We start from the raw sequence: 18,222 nt of genomic DNA, 5'->3' as shown, positions 1-18,222 counted from the left end.
CCATACGCTTCTCTCTGTAGGTTATCAGGCCAAACAAGTCCAGAGCTGGAAGGAAGCAGGAATTACTGTGATTGTTTCAACCAAAGATGCCGGATCTATAGGTGGAGCGCGTCAATTGATAGATGCTGCATCACAGTTAGGACCAGTGGGTGGAATCTTTAACCTTGCCATGGTGAGATACTAACTGATCAATATAAAATTGTCAATCCGTATTATTATTATTATTATTATTATTATTTTTCTTTGTCGCTCCATTGGGAGACCCAGACAATTGGGTGTATAGCTTCTGCCTCTGGAGGCCACACAAAGTATTACACTTTAAAAAGTGTAACCCCTCCCCTCTGCCTATACACCCTCCCGTGGACCACGGGCTCCTCAGTTTTTTGCTTTGTGTGGAAGGAGGCACACATCCACTCATGCATTCTCATACATAGTTATGTCGGATGGAAGAAAAGAGGACCCCGATGGGGCCCCCGGCATGTTCCCTTCTCACCCCACTATGTCGGCGGTGTTGTTAAGGTTGAGGTACCCATTGCGGGTACGGAGGCTGGAGCCACATGCCTTCTCCTTCACCATCCCTTATGCGGCTCTGGGAGAAGTGGGATCCTGAGCGGTCATCCATTTGCTGGGACCGTGCTCCATCCGCAGCCCCTGGTGGAACCTGCCGGACCGGAGCCTCTTCAACCCCAGGGACCGGGCCCTGCAACTTGAAGGTACTCTGTGCCCCCATGGGGGGACTGTACAGGGAGCGCACCTTCTTCCCGGAAGCCGCGGTAGTTGTAAAACTGAGGAGCCCGGCGGACTTCCGCGCCGACCGTGCCTGCTTGTCGGGCGCGGCCTCAAATTTAGTCCCCGGCTTCGCCGCGGCCTAGTCGCGAAAATCCCGCCCCCGGGCTTGCCTGTCAGGGGTAAGGGCGGGATTACCGACATGACGTCGGATGTGAGGGCTGGAGCATCCTGCATGGCTCCCTCCCCCCTCGTTGACCACTGTGGGGACCCCAGATTCCCGCTCTTTGCTGGCGCCGCCCTCGGCCCCACTCCTCCTCTGAGAGCTCCGGCGGTCATTTTTTGGCATTCTGCCGGTGGATGCTTTTCAGTTACACAGCTCTGCAGCTCCGGGGGATCCACGACAGGGAATCTGGAGGACACACTCTGCTCGTTAGCGGTCGGTAAGCCACACCGGTCACCCGGTGCTGGTCCCCCTAGGGTGCCGGAATAGATACATATATATATAATAGATATATATATCTGTTCGGTCAGGCTGTATACCCTTTTCCCATATACCCTCAGTGGTCAATCTCCTAGGAGACAACAGCATGTCGTCCACAAGGAGCAAAGCTACTAAGGCACAGGTTTTTTCGCGGCCTGTACCTCTTGTGGGGCTATGTTGCCTGCGGGATCCACCTACCCTCACTGTGAGCAATGCTCGACTCCTGCCTCGCTTGCTCATCCGGAGCCTCGGGCACTTGTGGGCCCCTCGGCTCATGTAGATCCCCCTGCTCCCCCTGAGCAGGCTGCAGGGACAGAGTCACCGGTGTTGGCCTCTTTCGCTGAGAAACTCTCTCAGTCACTTTCTCAATCCATTGCACAGTCTATGGACAAATGGTCATCTAAGCTCCTTGAGGCTTTGCAGTCCAGACCGGGCCCTTCACAGGCCCCGTTCCCTGTTAGCTATCTCCTCCAGGCCCCTCTCGGTCCGCGCCGCAGCGCGCTCCCAGGTTAGCCCCTAGGTCTCAGGCGGAGGACTCCTGCCCGGACCGCAGTCCCAGACCGGCTAAGCGGCCTCGCTGGGACTCTTCCCCGGCCTCCTCACGCTGCTCGGGATCCCAGCTTGAGGACTCTCAGGAAGACGAGGCGGACGTGGGAGCTCAGGGCTCTGACCCTGACTTCGCCCTTAACCTTGATACACCTGAGGGGGACGCCTTAGTAAATGATCTTATCTCGTCCATCAACCAGGTGTTGGATCTCTCACCCCCACCTCCTCCTGTAGAAGAGTCGGCTTCTCAGCAGGAGAAACACCAATTTCGGTTCCCCAAACGTACGCGCAATACGTTTTTTGATCACTCTAACTTCAGGGATGCTGTCCAGAAGCCCAAAGCGGTCCCGGACAAGCGATTTGCTAAACGGCACACTGACACGCGTTATCCCTTTCCATCTGAAGTCGTTAAGGGCTGGGCACACTCTCCCAAGGTGGATCCTCCAGTCTCCAGATTGGCTGCTAGGTCCGTTGTGTCTGTTGCCGATGGCTCATCCCTGAAGGATGCCACTGACAGACAGATAGAGCTCTTGGTGAAGTCTATCTATGAGGCCACGGGCGCGTCTTTCGCCCCGGCCTTTGCGGCTGTGTGGGCTCTCCAAGCAATCTCGGCTTGTCTGACTGAGATTAATGCTGTCACACGGAATTCTGCTCCGCACGTTTCTTCTTTGACCTCTCAGGCATCAGCCTTTTCGTCCTACGCCATGAACGCCGTCCTGGACTCCACTAGCCGTACGGCTGTAGCATCTGCTAACTCCGTGGCAGTCCGCAGGGCCATGTGGCTGCGCGAATGGAAAGCAGACTCTGCTTCCAAAAGGTTCTTAACTGGTTTGCCTTTTTCTGGCGACCGTTTATTTGGCGAACGATTGGATGAGATTATTAAGGAATCCAAGGGAAAGGACTCCTCCTTACCCCAGTCCAAACCTAAGAGACCTCAGCAGAGAAAAATCCAATCGAGGTTTCGGTCCTTTCGTCCCTCCGCCAAGCCCCAATCCTCTTCATCCAACAGGCCGGAGAAAGGCCAGAGGAACTCCTATGCATGGCGGTCCAAGTCACGCCCCCAAAAGGCCGCAGGAGGCACTGCCTCCAAGACGGCCTCCTCATGACTCTCGGCCTCCCCTAGCCACATCCTCGGTCGGTGGCAGGCTCTACCGCTTTGGCGACGCCTGGTGGCCACATGTTCAAGACCGATGGGTGAGAGACATTCTGTCTCATGGTTACAGGATAGAGTTCAGCTCCCGACCTACGGCTCGTTTCTTCAGAACCTCTCCGCCCCCCGCACAGGCCGACGCACTTTTTCAGGCACTGGCCGCTCTAAAGATCGAAGGAGTTGTGATTCCCGTTCCCCTTCAGGAACGTGGTCGCGGATTTTACTCCAACTTGTTCGTGGTGCCAAAAAAGGACGGGTCATTCCGTCCCGTTCTGGACCTCAAGCTACTCAACAGACATGTGATAACCAGACGGTTTCGGATGGAATCTCTCCGCTCGGTCATCGCCTCGATGTCACAAGGAGACTTCCTAGCATCGATCGACATCAAGGATGCTTATCTCCATGTGCCGATCGCACCCGAACATCAACGTTTCCTGCGTTTCGCCATCGGAGACGAACACCTCCAGTTCGTGGCATTGCCTTTCGGCCTGGCGACAGCCCCACGGGTTTTCACCAAAGTCATGGCATCCGTCGTGGCGGTCCTGCACTCTCAGGGCCACTCGGTGATCCCCTACTTAGACGATCTCCTAGTCAGGGCCCCTTCTCGGGTGGCGTGTCAACAAAGCCTTACCGTCGCTCTGGCGACTCTCCAGCAGTTCGGGTGGATCATCAATTTCCCGAAATCCAAGTTGACACCGACCCAATCACTGACTTACCTCTGGATGGAGTTTCATACCCAGCCAGCGTTAGTCAAGCTACCGCGGGACAAACAGCTTTCTCTGCAAGCGGGGGTGCAATCACTTCTTCGGAGTCAGTCACACCCCTTAAGGCGCCTCATGCACTTCCTGGGGAAGATGGTTGCAGCTATGGAGGCAGTGCCGTTCGCGCAATTCCATCTACGGCCACTCCAATGGGACATTCTTCGCAAATGGGACAAGAGTGCGGCTTCCCTCGACAAGAACATCTCTCTTTCCCTTGCAACCAAAACATCACTTCAGTGGTGGCTCCTACCCACATTTCTGTCTCGGGGAAAATCCTTCCTACCCCCAACCTGGGCCGTGGTCACCACGGACGCGAGCCTGTCAGGTTGGGGAGCGGTTTTTCTCCACCACAGGGCTCAAGGAACCTGGACTCCAATAGAATCGTCCCTTCAGATCAATATCCTGGAGATAAGGGCAGTATATCTAGCCCTATTGGCTTTCCATCGGTGGCTGGAGGGCAGGCAGATCCGAATACAGTCGGACAACGCCATTGCCGTCGCCTACATCAACCACCAAGGCGGCACTCGCAGTCGTCAAGCCTTCCAGGAAGTCCGGCGGATTCTGCAGTGGGTGGAAGCCACAGGCTCCACCATCTCCGCAGTTCACATCCCGGGCGTAGAAAACTGGGAAGCAGATTTTCTCAGTCGTCAGGGCACTTCAGGGTTATCTCAGGATGTCATTGCCACCATGAGACAAGCCAGGAAGCCAACGTCCGCCAAGATCTATTATAGGTCTTGGCAAATCTTCCTATCCTGGTGCGCTGATAACGGTTTTCCTCCATGGCCGTTTGCCTTACCCACTTTTCTTTCATTCCTACAATCTGGAATGGACAAGGGTTTGTCCCTCGGCTCTTTCAAGGGCCAAGTATCGGCGCTCTCCGTGTTTTTTCAAAAGCGTCTAGCCAGGCTTCCGCAGGTCCGCACGTTCCTGCAGGGGGTCTGCCACATGGTCCCACCTTACAAACGTCCGTTGGAACCCTGGGATCTTAACAGGGTCCTGACGGCTCTTCAAAAACCACCTTTTGAGCCGCTGCGGGATGTCTCTCTCTCACGTCTTTTGCAGAAGGTGGCCTTCCTGGTGGCAGTCACATCACTTCGGAGAGTGTCTGAGCTTGCAGCGCTGTCATGCAAAGCCCCCTTCCTGGTTTTTCACCAGGATAAGGTGGTTCTGCGTCCTGTCCCGGAATTTCTCCCTAAGGTGGTATCCCCTTTTCATCTAAATCAGGATATCTCCTTGCCTTCCTTTTTCCCTAATCCAATTCACCAGTGTGAAAAGGATTTGCACTCTTTGGATCTAGTGAGAGCACTCCGGTTCTACGTGTCTCGCACGGCGCCCCTGCGCCGTTCAGATGCGCTCTTTGTCCTTGTCGCTGGCCAGCGTAAGGGCTCTCAGGCCTCCAAGTCAACCTTGGCTCGGTGGATCAAGGAACCGATTCTCGAGGCCTACCGTTCTTCCGGGCTTCCGCTCCCTTCAGGGCTGAAAGCCCATTCTACCAGAGCCGTAGGTGCGTCCTGGGCATTGCGGCACCGGGCGACGGCTCAGCAGGGTGTCAGGCAGCTACGTGGTCTAGTCTGCACACTTTCACTAAACACTATCAAGTGCATAGCTATGCTTCGGCAGACGCCAGTCTAGGTAGGCGAGTCCTTCAGGCGGCGGTTGCCCACCTGTAAGAGGGGGCCGTTTTCGGCTCTTTTTATTGAGGTATTCTTTTACCCACCCAGGGACTGCTCTTGGACGTCCCAATTGTCTGGGTCTCCCAATGGAGCGACAAAGAAAAAGGGAATTTTGTTTACTTACCGTAAATTCCTTTTCTTCTAGCTCCTATTGGGAGACCCAGCACCTGCCCCTGTGCCCTTTGGGCTGGTTGTTCTTTTGTGTACACATGTTGTTCATGTTGAATTGTTCTTTTGGTTCATGGTCTTCATTTCTCCGAACATCCTTCGGATTGAATTTACCCTAGACCAATTTATAAGTTTTCTCCTTCCTGCTTTTGCACCAAAACTGAGGAGCCCGTGGTCCACGGGAGGATGTATAGGCAGAGGGGAGGGGTTTCACTTTTTAAAGTGTAATACTTTGTGTGGCCTCCAGAGGCAGAAGCTATACACCCAATTGTCTGGGTCTCCCAATAGGAGCTAGAAGAAAAGGAATTTACGGTAAGTAAACAAAATTCCCTTTATTATTATAGTGCCATTAATTCCATGGCACTTTACAAGTGAAAAAGGGTATACATAAAAACTAGTACAACAATCATTAACAATACATAATAGACTGGTACAGGAGGAGAGAGGACCCTGCCTGCAAGGGCTCACAGTCTACAGTGAATGGGTGATGGTACAATATGTGACGACAGAGCTGGTTGGCAGTGGTGTACTGGACTGAGGGTCATTGTTGGTTGTAGGTTTGTCGGAAGAGGTGGGTCTTCAGGTTCCTCTTGAAGCTTTTCATGGTAGGAGAGTCTGATTTGCTGGATTGAGGTATATATATAGGCTTGTTATACAGTATATATATACATACATATATATATATATATATATATATATATATATATACAGTGCCTACAAGTAGTATTCAACCCCCTGCAGATTTAGCAGGTTTGATAAGATGCAAATAAGTTAGAGCCTGCAAATTTCAATCAAGAGCAGGATTTATTAACAGATGCATAAATCTTACAATCCAACAAGTTATGTTGCTCAGTTAAATTTTAATAAATTTTCAACATAAAAGTGTGGGTCAATTATTATTAAACCCCTAGGTTTAATATTTTGTGCAATAACCCTTGTTTGCAATTACAGCTAATAATCGTCTTTTATAAGACCTGATCAGGCCGGCACAGGTCTCTGGAGTTATCTTGGCTCACTCCTCCATGCACATCTTCTCCAAGTTATCTAGGTTCTTTGGGTGTCTCATGTGGACTTTAATCTTGAGCTCTTTCCACAAGTTTTCAATTTTAGTTAAGGTCAGGAGACTGACTAGGCCACTGCAACACCTTGATTTTTTTCTCTCTTGAACCAGGCCTTGGTTTTCTTGGCTGTGTGCTTTGGGTCGTTGTCTTGTTGGAAGATGAAATGACGACCCATCTTAAGATCCTTGATGGAGGAGCGGAGGTTCTTGGCCAAAATCTCCAGGTAGGCCGTGCTATCCATCTTCCCATGGATGCGGACCAGATGGCCAGGCCCCTTGGCTGAGAAACAGCCCCACAGCATGATGCTGCCACCACCATGCTTGACTGTAGGGATGGTATTCTTGGGGTCGTATGCAGTGCCATCCAGTCTCCAAACGTCACGTGTGTGGTTGGCACCAAAGATCTCGATCTTGGTCTCATCAGACCAGAGAACCTTGAACCAGTCTGTCTCAGAGTCCTCCAAGTGATCATGAGCAAACTGTAGACGAGCCTTGACATGACGCTTTGAAAGTAAAGGTACCTTACGGGCTCGTCTGGAACGGAGACCATTGCGGTGGAGTACGTTACTTATGGTATTGACTGAAACCAATGTCCCCACTGCCATGAGATCTTCCCAGAGCTCCTTCCTTGTTGTCCTTGGGTTAGCCTTGACTCTTCGGACAAGCCTGGCCTCGGCACGGGTGTAAACTTTCAAAGGCTGTCCAGGCCATGGAAGGCTAACAGTAGTTCCATAAGCCTTCCACTTCCGGATGATGCTCCCAACAGTGGAGACAGGTAGGCCCAACTCCTTGGAAAGGGTTTTGTACCCCTTGCCAGCCTTGTGACCCTCCACGATCTTGTCTCTGATGGCCTTGGAATGCTCCTTTGTCTTTCCCATGTTGACCAAGTATGAGTGCTGTTCACAAGTTTGGGGAGGGTCTTAATTAGTCAGAAAAGGCTGGAAAAAGAGATAATTAATCCAAACATGTGAAGCTCATTGTTCTTTGTGCCTGAAATACTTCTTAATACTTTAGGGGAACCAAACAGAATTCTGGTGGTTTGAGGGGTTGAATAATAAATGACCCTCTGAATAAACTTTTCACAATTTAAAAAAAAAAAAAGAAATAACATTCTTTTTTGCTGCAGTGCATTTCAAACTTCCAGGCTGATCTGCAGTCCAAATGTCACAATGCGAAGTTAATGCCGTATGTGTAAACCTGCTAAATCTGCAGGGGGTTGAATACTACTTGTAGGCACTGTATATATATAACAACAATCTAGTCTATACTAACCTACTGGCACTTACCGGGATTCAGTGCAGGTCTGTGTTTAAGTCAGAAGGTGGTTGGCACAATTGAAAGCATCAGGATCACGTGGACCTGTGTTTGGATGCTCTGTTCAGGTGTCGTTGGCAGTACATCATCGTTGATGTCTCTGATGTTGCGCTGCTGAAGTCACCTGGCCACGGCAGCCAACCACCCGTCCCAGTGGTCATGTTGCTGCTTCAATGGTAACAGTCTCCTTCCTGTAAATGCAGACCACTGAGTGTCCTTTGCTGGATACCGGTAAGTGGCAATACCTCAGTATAGCTTAGTTTGTTATTTTTTAATATCAAAGCCACCAGTAAACTTTTCATTTTGTCTGGACAATCCCTTGAAGTATTTTCACAACCCACAAAAATGAGTCTTAAAATGAGAGGCTTACTTATATGATATTGAAATTCATAGTATTCAGGTCAGTGTGCTATAGCAATCTGAATGTGTTTGCTCTGAATGAAATGTCTTCATTTACAAATAGTTATTAAAAAAAATTAAAATTGTATATTTTTAAACAATTATTCTAAAATAGTTGTTATTCTCAAGGCTCTTGAAGCAAATTTCTGTGGAGCATAGATAACAGCTTTATCTTTATCTTTCTCGTATTCATTTGTCTCTTCCCATACTATTAAGACGTATTGTCTTCAAGCAGTTTTCCAGGCAAACAGAAACGTTCCCTAGTCTTGGAGGTTTTGGAAATAACAAACTAAGTGATACTCACCTTACGGCACCTGGATCCAGCAGAGGTCGCTCCATAGTCTGCGCTGACACAGGATGAGGAGACATCAAATATTTTTCTGAAATGTTGCTCAAGTCTCCTTACCGCTGCAGCCAATCACAGCCTACAGTGGTCCTTTTACTGGTCAAACAGTGATGTTTCCTTTCCCTGTATCCCATTGACTATGGAAAGGCCTGCTCTGGATCCAGATGGGTTGGGATAGGTGAATATATGTTAGGTCTCATTCACATGTCCGTGTTTAAACACGTTTGATGGTATCATCAGTGTGTGTCATCAGTTTATGGTCCATGTGTCCATTCTTACCATCAGTGCGTCATCAGTGTTTTTCACAGATGGCCAAAGAAATTACAAAGCGTCTCCTGTTCATTGTAATGTTAAATCTGGACAGGACATGAATGGTACCCGGATGTGATCCATGTTGCCTGTATTTTTCACTGGCCTATAGACTTGTTTTGCCCTTTGCAACGGACATGTGAATAGAACCATACATGACAAAACGGATACCCCATGTACATACAACAGGGATCTGTGAATGAGACCTTAGTTTTGTTATATATTAATACCTCCAAGGTCCTGGGGAAGTTTCCTCTTTGCCCGTACAAGTGCTTTAAAGTGTAGAAACAAATCCATAGCTGACAGATGGCTCCTTCTTGTTATATGGATTCATCAATGCAGAGAGAAAAAGATGCCGAATTCGAGGACCCTCTTGCGCTGTTTATCAGCCTCTCCAGGACGAATGATGCGCCTCTCGTAGTTGTACATAATTAGCTATTACCATCTCTATAGAGATGTGATGAATACTTATGTAACTGTAGGATACTTATGTAAGACTGTAAGTTGTACAGTTAAAGGATCTTGTTTTTATTGGAACATTACATGTCATTTTGTAAATGGAAAACTTTTTAGCAGCCTGCCAGGGAGGGGTCCACCTTCCAAGGCCAAAGTTATAGGTCTAGGGCAGCAAACTGAATATTTGCCTGTGAAGTTAAGCCTACTATGAAGACATTAAAGTGACTTCGGCCAAATCCGCATACACGGACAGGTTTGCCGAAAGTGTGATATGTATGGTGGTCCGACAGATGATTGTCATGGGAGATAACGATCCGGCATGTCTGATTTTGGGCTGTCAATCCTTTTGTTCTCTAGTAGATAAACGGTGAAATGTCTGGTTTTGGCTTTATCATAGAGAACCAAGCCATATAATCACGCCTTTGTATGGGAGAGTTGACCTAGATACTTGCCGGCCGAATGACCCCTTAATTTGACAACATCATAGCATGAGAAATCTGTTACTCAATAGCATAGTTGTTATATAGGAGCCTCTTGAAATAATGACTTTGGTGCATTTGCTATCCTTGCACCATATTCATACAACTCTGCCCAGGAGAAATTGGAAGTAAAGATACGTCTTATTGATCCCTAGTTTCTGAAATTGGTGACATATTTGTAAATCTGTTCCATTCGGGAGAATCAACAGGACTAGAGAAAGCAATAAAATGTAGTAAATATGCACTTTTCTCTTTTGAATAGGTTCTAAAAGATGCCATGATTGAAAACCTATCCACAAAACTGTTCCAGGATGTGAACAAACCAAAGTACGATGGTACTCTTAACCTGGACAGGTGAGCGTATAACTGCACTGCGGGACGTCTGGCTGTATGTCTTTCTATCTTCTCCTTGCCTTCCAGTCTATGAATTATTTTCATAATAGCTACATACAGAACTGTGCAAACCTTTTAGGCAACGAATGGTTTAAAATACAAGTGTTAATAGTTTATTTTATCAGTTAATAAAATACAAAGTGAATGAACAGAAAAGAGAATATGATCAATACTTGGTGTAAACAACCTTTGCCTTCAAAACGCCATCAGTTGTATCAGGCACACTAAAGGCCGCTTTACACGTTGCGATATCGGTACCGATATCGCTAGCGTTAGTACCCGCCCCATCTGTTGTGCGACACGGGCAAATCGCTGCCCATGCCGCACAACATCGCCCAGACCCGTCACACTACTTACCTGTCCGGTGACGTCGCTGTGAACGGCGAACCTCCTTTTTTCTAACCGCCGCCCAATAGAAGCGGAGGGGCGGAGATGAGCGGGACGTAACATCCCGCCCACCTACTTCCTTCCGCATAGCGGCCGGGAGGCAGGTAAGGAGAGGTTCCTCGTTCCTGCGGTGTCACACGGAGCGATGCGTGCTGCCGCAGGAACGAGGAACAACTTCGTTACTGCTGCAGTAACGATTTTTGAGAATGGACCCCCATGTCACCGAAGAGCGATTTTGCATGTTTTTGCGACGATGCAAAATCGTTCATAGGTGTCACACGCAATGGCATCGCTAATGCGGCCGGATGTACGTCACCAATTCCGTTGGCCCAACGAGTTCGCATTAGCGATGTCATAGCGTGTAAAGCCCCCTTTACACACAGTTTTCTTAAGTAACTCAGGAGAGAGGTCATCCCAAACATCTTGGAGAACTAACCACATTTGTTTTATGTATGTATGATTGTGCAAATCTTTTTGCTTTGTCATGTAATCCTAAAAAGACTCAGTGATGTTGGGATCAGTCTCTGTGGAGACCACAATGCCTTGAATAACTATTCATGACCCATGAACTTATCAACATTTTTTGCGTTACACGCACAAGCTTAAGTATATTTTATTGGGATTTTATGTTATATACCAACACAAAGTGGCAAGTATTAGTGAAATTTAAAAAAAAAAAAGATACATGGTTTTCTAAATATTTTAAAAATATAATACTGAATATTGTGACATGTTTTTGTAATCAATCAATTCATTGTAGAACTACCTTTCGCTGCAATTACTGCAGCAAATCTTTTGTGGTTTGTCTCTACCAGCTTTATGCATCTAGAGGGTGAAATCTTCGCCTATTCTCCTTTGCACTGGACTTTGGACAGTCTGGACTTTGGGCATTAAAACACATGAATCTACTTTGATCTAAACCATTCCATTGTAGCCCTGGCAGTATGTTTAGGGTTGTTGTCCTGCTGGAAGATGAACCTACACCCCATTCTCAAGTCTTTTGTAGCCTCTAACAGGTTTTCCTCCAGGATTTTCCTGTATTTAGTTCTTTCCATCTTCCCATCAACTCTGACCAGCTTTCCTGCCCAAGAAAAGCATCCCCACATCATGATAATGCCACCACTATGATTGACGGTGAGGATGGTGTTTTTAGGCTGATGTGCAGTGTTAATTTTCCTCCACACATAGTTTTGCGTTTAGCCAAGAAAGTTCTACTTTGGTCTCATCTGACCAGAGCCGCCTTCTACATGTTAGCTATGTCCACTACATGACTTTTTGCAAACTGCAAATGGGACGTCTTTAGGCTTGCTTTCAAAAATGGCCTTCTTCTGGCCACTGTTCCATAAAAGTGAAATTTCTGGACTATATGACCAATAGTTGTCCTGTGGACAGATTCTCCCATCTGAGCTGTGAATCTCTGCAGCTCCTCCAGCATGACTATAGGCCTCTTAGCTGCTTCTCTAATTAGTGCTCTTCTTGCTTGGAATGTCAGTTTAGGTGGACAGCCATTTCTTGGTAGGTTTGTTATTGAGCCATACTCCATTCATATTTGGATGCTGTATTGAAGAGTGCTCCGTGAGATGTGCAGAGCTTGGGCTATCTTGTGTTTTGTATTTGGTGTACTTGGTTGCTACCTTTTTTGAGCTGATGGCAATGCTAGATATCTTCCCATATCAAAAGGAAGTAAGGATGATCTGTTATTTGTGGCAATGTTATGTTTAACGACCACTTCGATTATGGTCCAGAACACTGCCTTTTTCTTGGTGTTTTTTAAAAGTGCTTGAACAGCAAAACTAGTCTGCTTTGAAATGTTTGCCAGGGAGAGACCTTGCTGATGCAGTATAACTACCTTGTGACTTGTTGCTGTGCTCAGGGTTGCGAATGTGTATAACTCCACTTTAGTTTCACAGTTTAACTGTTCACCGCCCAGTTTTAAGCCTCTTACAAAGCTGTTTCTGTTTCAGTTAATGACTTTGTTTGAACCTGCATATGAAAATAATGACCATCATTTCTTCTGTGGCATGATTGGTTACTTATAGACCTTTCTATAATCCAACAAAAAATCCCTGACTTTGTTCAAGTGTACCAAGAAAAATGAATGCTATTTTGAAGTGAAGGGATGGTCGCTACACCGATGATACGATTACGACGCTTTTGCGATCTTTAATCGGATCAGCTAGGATTTACACACTACGATGTCGAGAGCGACGCAGGAAGTGCGTCACTTTCGACATGACCCCACCGACATCACACCTGCGATGTCGTAGTGTGCAAAGCCCGCCTTAGGGTATGTGCACAGAATTAGGACCCGCTGCATAATGGACGCGGCAGATCCTGACCTGCGGGGCCATGGGTCTCCTCCTCAGGGTTCAGTGTGATGCTGTCTCTCACTGTGTTCTCCCTGTGGAGAACGCTTGTGTCTCCTCAGCAAAGAATTGACATGCTGTGGCTCGGAAAGCCACACCGCAGGGCAGTTTTCGCTGTGGGAAATACAAGCACAGTGGGCATGGGATTTCTAGAAATCCCATCCACTGTGCTTGTACTGTACAATGTAGCCTTTTGGACACAGCTGACCCATGCTGTATCCAAAACACAGTGAATTCTGATTGTGGGCACGCAGCCTTACTGTGCAGCATTTTTTGCACATCTGCTTGAAACTTTTGCACACTACTGTATTTATCTATTGGGTTTTAGAAACCACAGATTGATATAACGTCCTGATTGTCATTTCACAGGGTCAGCAGAGAGAAGTGTCCTGAGCTGGATCATTTTGTCATATTTTCCTCAGTGAGTTGCGGGAGAGGAAACGCCGGCCAAAGTAACTACGGATTTGCAAACTCAACAATGGAGCGTATATGTGAAAAACGGCGTCAAAACGATCTGCCAGGTATTATACAAATATAGCCAGTAGAGGGCATATGATCCTTTTATATACAAGTGGATCTTGGGTTGTGTAATTCCATAATGGACAGCAAAAATACTTACTGTTTCAGTAAAGAAAATGGTTTAAAACAATGATTTTTTAATTGCCTGATATTGTTTTTAAAACTTCCTACACTTGACTCCACAGGTTTGGCTGTTCAGTGGGGAGCTATTGGCGATGTGGGTGTTGTGCTGGAGACCATGGGAAGTAATGACACAGTAATTGGGGGCACATTACCGCAGAGGATCAGTTCCTGTCTGGAGGTGCTTGATCAATTCCTTAATCAGTCTCATCCCGTTATGTCCAGTTTTGTCTTGGCCGAGAAGACAATCTCTGTGAAAGCTAAGGGAGCTGGTCAACAAGATTTGGTGGAGGCTGTAGCTCACATTTTAGGTAAGAACATTTCAGAAATGCCAGTTGCCAAGGCTTCCTATGTAAAATAAAACATCAGTTGTATTGGAAGTCTTGCTCTTAATATGAAGAATACATGGTTTTATTTGTATTAACATTGTGGACAACATCATTTGTTCCTTTTGTTATCGTCTGGAAATCCAGCTACATCATAAACCATGCATTATTTGAATTTTTGCGTTTTTTGCACTAAATTCTTAAAAATGGCATATCTGTTTCTTGACTTTTGTGCTTACTAAAAAATTGTCTTCATTTTTTATCTTTTTAACTTTTTTTTTTCCGCACTTTTTTAAAGCAAAAAGTCATGTATTTTGCTGCCCCAAAAAGTCATACAATTTGGGATAAAATTTTCTGGCATACAAAAAAAAATCAGTGCAATAAGGTCTTTTGTGAACATTTTTTGCAGCATTTGAAAGACTTGCAATTGATGAATCAGTGTAAAACATCTGAAAAAGCTTTATTAAGCTGAAATGCAGAAAATTAACTAAAAATAATCCTTTTATGAATTTCTCGTAAATAAAAAAATCACTAAAGGAGAATTATTTATGAAAACAAAATAGCAAAAATGCAAAAATGAACCTGGCCCTGAAATTATAACTGATTTCCATTCGGACTGCAGGTCTTATTGGAAATCTGTGGTAGAACTCCCTGTGCAGACCATCATGGATTTTTAGTTTTTAGGATATTCTATAACTGTCCTTAAGCTATGGTTTCAGTAGCTGGGACCCACATCTGTCTCGAAAACAGAGCGCTCTACTCTGGATAGATGTGGTTCAAAGTAGTAGGGTCCACATCAACTCAATATTTATGACATATCCTCAATATAGCATAAATGACCTAAATGGGACAACCCCTTTAAAGTGAATTTGTTAGTAGAATCATTCATCCTAATCCAACTATATGGGCATGTAGGTCATAAAAAGTTGAATTCACCGATACCTTGATATCTGTGATCCGATGTTTTATTCCTGAGAAATACATTGGTTTCTTATTGAGTTGTTAAGATCTATGGGTCAGACAAAGATCTCCCTGAGAATCTGTTTCCAGAGCTTATTTTAAATAAAAGATGACTTTACCAGTGTAAGACATATAGATCAGGAGAGCAGACTATCAGTCATTACATCACACTAATCGTGTCCACTTTCATTTTAAATAAGCTCTGGAGAAAAATTCTCAGGGAGATCTATCTCTGACACATATATCTTAACAGCTCATTTACATATTTCTCTGGAATAAGACATAAAATCGCAAATATAAAGGTATCATTTTATTGAACTTCTTATGATATGCATTCCCACATAGATGGATTTGGGGGGGGGCTGATCCTACTGACAGATTCCCTTTAAGAATTTTAGGTTAAGACATTTAGTGTTCTGATCTTGCGCTGCTGTTTTTTGTAGGTTTCAACCAGAATTCCATAGGAGAACCAGTGGACAAACAAAGTGCACTGAGACCCTAGTACAGTGGTACCTCGCTTAACGAGTAACCCTCTTAACGAGAATTTCGCTTAACAAGCAAAGCTTTCTGTAAATTTGTAACCCGCTTTACGAGAAAGCTTTGCTGTACGAGCGAAATTCTCACTGCACACACTTCCGGTTTTGTCCATCCACCACACTCTGACTCGCACTTGCAGTCCACACAAACACACACATGTATGCACAAACACACACAAACACACACACACGCACGCACGCACATACAGTATTATGCTCACCTTACCTTCCGTTCCACCGCGGGTCTGATGGTTCTTGTAGTTCCTGGGTACATCGCGGCGTCCTCGCGGCGAACTACAAGACCCAGGAGGCTTGCGATGGAACGGAAGGTAAGGTGAGCATATAATATAACATAATATGTTTACCTTTCGTTTCATCGCCAGCCTCCTGGGTGCTGTAGTGTGCCGCAGCGCTCCAGTCAACGATGTATATCTGCATCCATAGCGACAAGGGAGGCACTTCCTGTCACCGCTAATGAAAGGCAGAGCGCTGGCCAATCAGAGGCAAGCGGCTCTGCCTGGCCGGGAAGTTCCTGCCTCGTCATTATGGTAACGCGTTACACATCCCGTACCCGTACCAGAGAACAGCAAGTCCCAGCAGACTGGCGATGGAACGGAAGGTAAGGTGAGCATATAATATGTGTGTGTGCATGCATGCATGTGTGTTTGTGTGTGTTTGTGTGTGTTTGTGTGTGTTTGTGCATGTGTGGAATGATAGAATAGGGGACCAGGATGGGACATTTTAGAAGTTGTGGAATGGATCGTCAGCATTGCAATGATTTCCTATGGGAAATCTTGCTCTGCTGAACGAGTACCTTGATTAACAAGCACAGTCCCAGAACGGATTGTTCTCGTTAAGCAAGGTACCACTGTAATGCTAAAAACATAATTTCTCTGACGCCTCATTGGGGGACACAGGACCATGGGTGTTATGCTGCCTATCCATAGGAGGACACTAAGTAGATGCAAAAGCATAGCTCCTCCTCTGCAGTATACTCCCCTTGGCCGGGCCAGGCAGTCTCAGTTTTAGCTTAGTGTCTGTAGGAGGCACTTCCTTTCAAGGTTTATTATTTTTTGAGGGCGACTGTTTCCTTTGGGACCGATCTCCCACTACCATCAACGGGCGGGAACGTGAAGTGTTAATTTAATTACCCCCTCCCGCGACGCTGGATCCTGGGCTGGACGATGGGTTCCATAGACACCGATTTTCCAAAGCCCAGGGCAGAGGCACAATTCCTCAGCCCCTCTTTGCAGGCTCTGAGTTGAATATGGCATCAATTCCTCAGCCCCTCTTTGCAGGCTCTGAGTTGAATATGGCACCGTTGTGACCGGATACAGCAAGCTGACTCTGCTATTGTCACTGCCTGGATTGAAGCAGTGTTTAAGGTGAGATCCCCCCTGACTGGTTTAGCAGACAAAGGGAGAAAAGGCTGTGCAGGAAAGGCTCCCAGGGCTGAATATACAGTATTTATTATGAGAAAGTCCCTGGCTAATGCAAGGAAGAGAGCCCCAGGAATCCTGAACACACAGTGTTAACTTTTCCCTAGCTTGCTGGCTGGAGGAGGGGGGAAGTCCCTCCTGTTTGCAAACTCCTGCACAGATAATTTCCCGGTGGCAGGGGGGAGGGGGTGGCTAGAGAATCACAGAGCTCAGAGACTCACGCTGTTTATTATCTGCTCTGTTTATTTGATCTAGCAGAAAAGCCAGCTGATAACCACCAGTGACAAGCTGTGTGCTGACTAGAGAGAGAGGGAAGAAAACTATCAGAAGCTCCTTTCCCGACTGACTACTTTTTCACGCTCTTTTAGCACTAAGCCCCGCTCCCCCCGCGGGCGCGATAAGCCCCGCCCACCCAGGAAAGCGTGGGAAGATCTCCAGCCATCGGCTGATTCTGGTAAGGTGCTTCTCACTGTAGCTCTGCTGAGCATTGCTCCCCCTCCTAGCATACTCCTATCAGGAACATGCAGAATTCAAAAGGCACTAAGAGGGCTAAGGCTCACATAGTCTATTATTTAGCCTGCACTGCCTGCCACGTTGAGCTACCACGTAAACACACCTCTTCTCTCTGAGTCCTGTGCCCCTATAGCCCTCCAAGACCCCCCTGCCACCACCGCCGCAACCGTCAGCCCAGAACCTAGGGCTCGCAGCCCACCAGAATGGGCACAGTTTCTGTCCCAATCCATGGAAAAACTGTCACAGAATCTGGTGCTGGCTATGCAATGTCGTCCTCCACACCCTTCTGGGTCCCTAGACGGAACGCAGCCTGAGGATACCCCTATGAAGGATCCTTCTGAGGTAATCCGGGCACATACTTCACCGGTTGCAGGGATCAGGAAAAGAGCACACGGCGTCTCCAGCGGGCTCCCCCTCGGGAGCACACAGGGCAGGCTCTCACACACGCTCCACGGCTTCTGAAGAGCTGGAGGAAGGAGAATGCTGTTTGTACCAGGAGGATTCCTTGGTTTCAGCCTACCCAGATGATCAAACTGCAATAGACTCCCTTATAGCAGCAATCAACCAAACTCTGCATGTGGAGGATCCCCCATCCACTACCACTGACCATGCAGGCTCCTTTAAGAGGGCAAGGAAACCCCAAAAGGTTTTCGCTGATCACCCTGAGTTTCAGGATATACTCACAAAGCAAAGGGAGAAGCCTGATAGGCGCTTCGGTAACCGAAAACTCATGGAGTCCCGGTACCCTTTTGCTTCACCTGCCCCTAAAGGCTGGGCCGATCCGCCCTCGGT

At 47.0% G+C, this 18,222-nt stretch overlaps 1 protein-coding gene across 1 annotated transcript in view; it reads left to right on the top strand.

Moving 5' to 3' along the window:
- FASN (fatty acid synthase) overlaps positions 1-18,222 on the top strand; it is a 196,418-nt gene that overhangs the window by 145,597 nt on the left and 32,599 nt on the right. Inside the window, exons 34-37 of the mRNA XM_075349737.1 lie at positions 21-172; positions 10,134-10,225; positions 13,387-13,538; positions 13,722-13,967. Of these exons, the coding sequence (XP_075205852.1) occupies positions 21-172; positions 10,134-10,225; positions 13,387-13,538; positions 13,722-13,967 (642 nt within the window). The remainder of the gene's footprint in view (positions 1-20; positions 173-10,133; positions 10,226-13,386; positions 13,539-13,721; positions 13,968-18,222) is intronic.

Source organism: Anomaloglossus baeobatrachus, chromosome 5 (assembly GCF_048569485.1).
Source record: "Anomaloglossus baeobatrachus isolate aAnoBae1 chromosome 5, aAnoBae1.hap1, whole genome shotgun sequence".
Taxonomy (NCBI): Eukaryota; Metazoa; Chordata; class Amphibia; order Anura; family Aromobatidae; genus Anomaloglossus; species Anomaloglossus baeobatrachus.
Note: the sequence above shows the minus strand (reverse complement) of the source record. Positions and strands in the feature narration are given on the sequence as shown.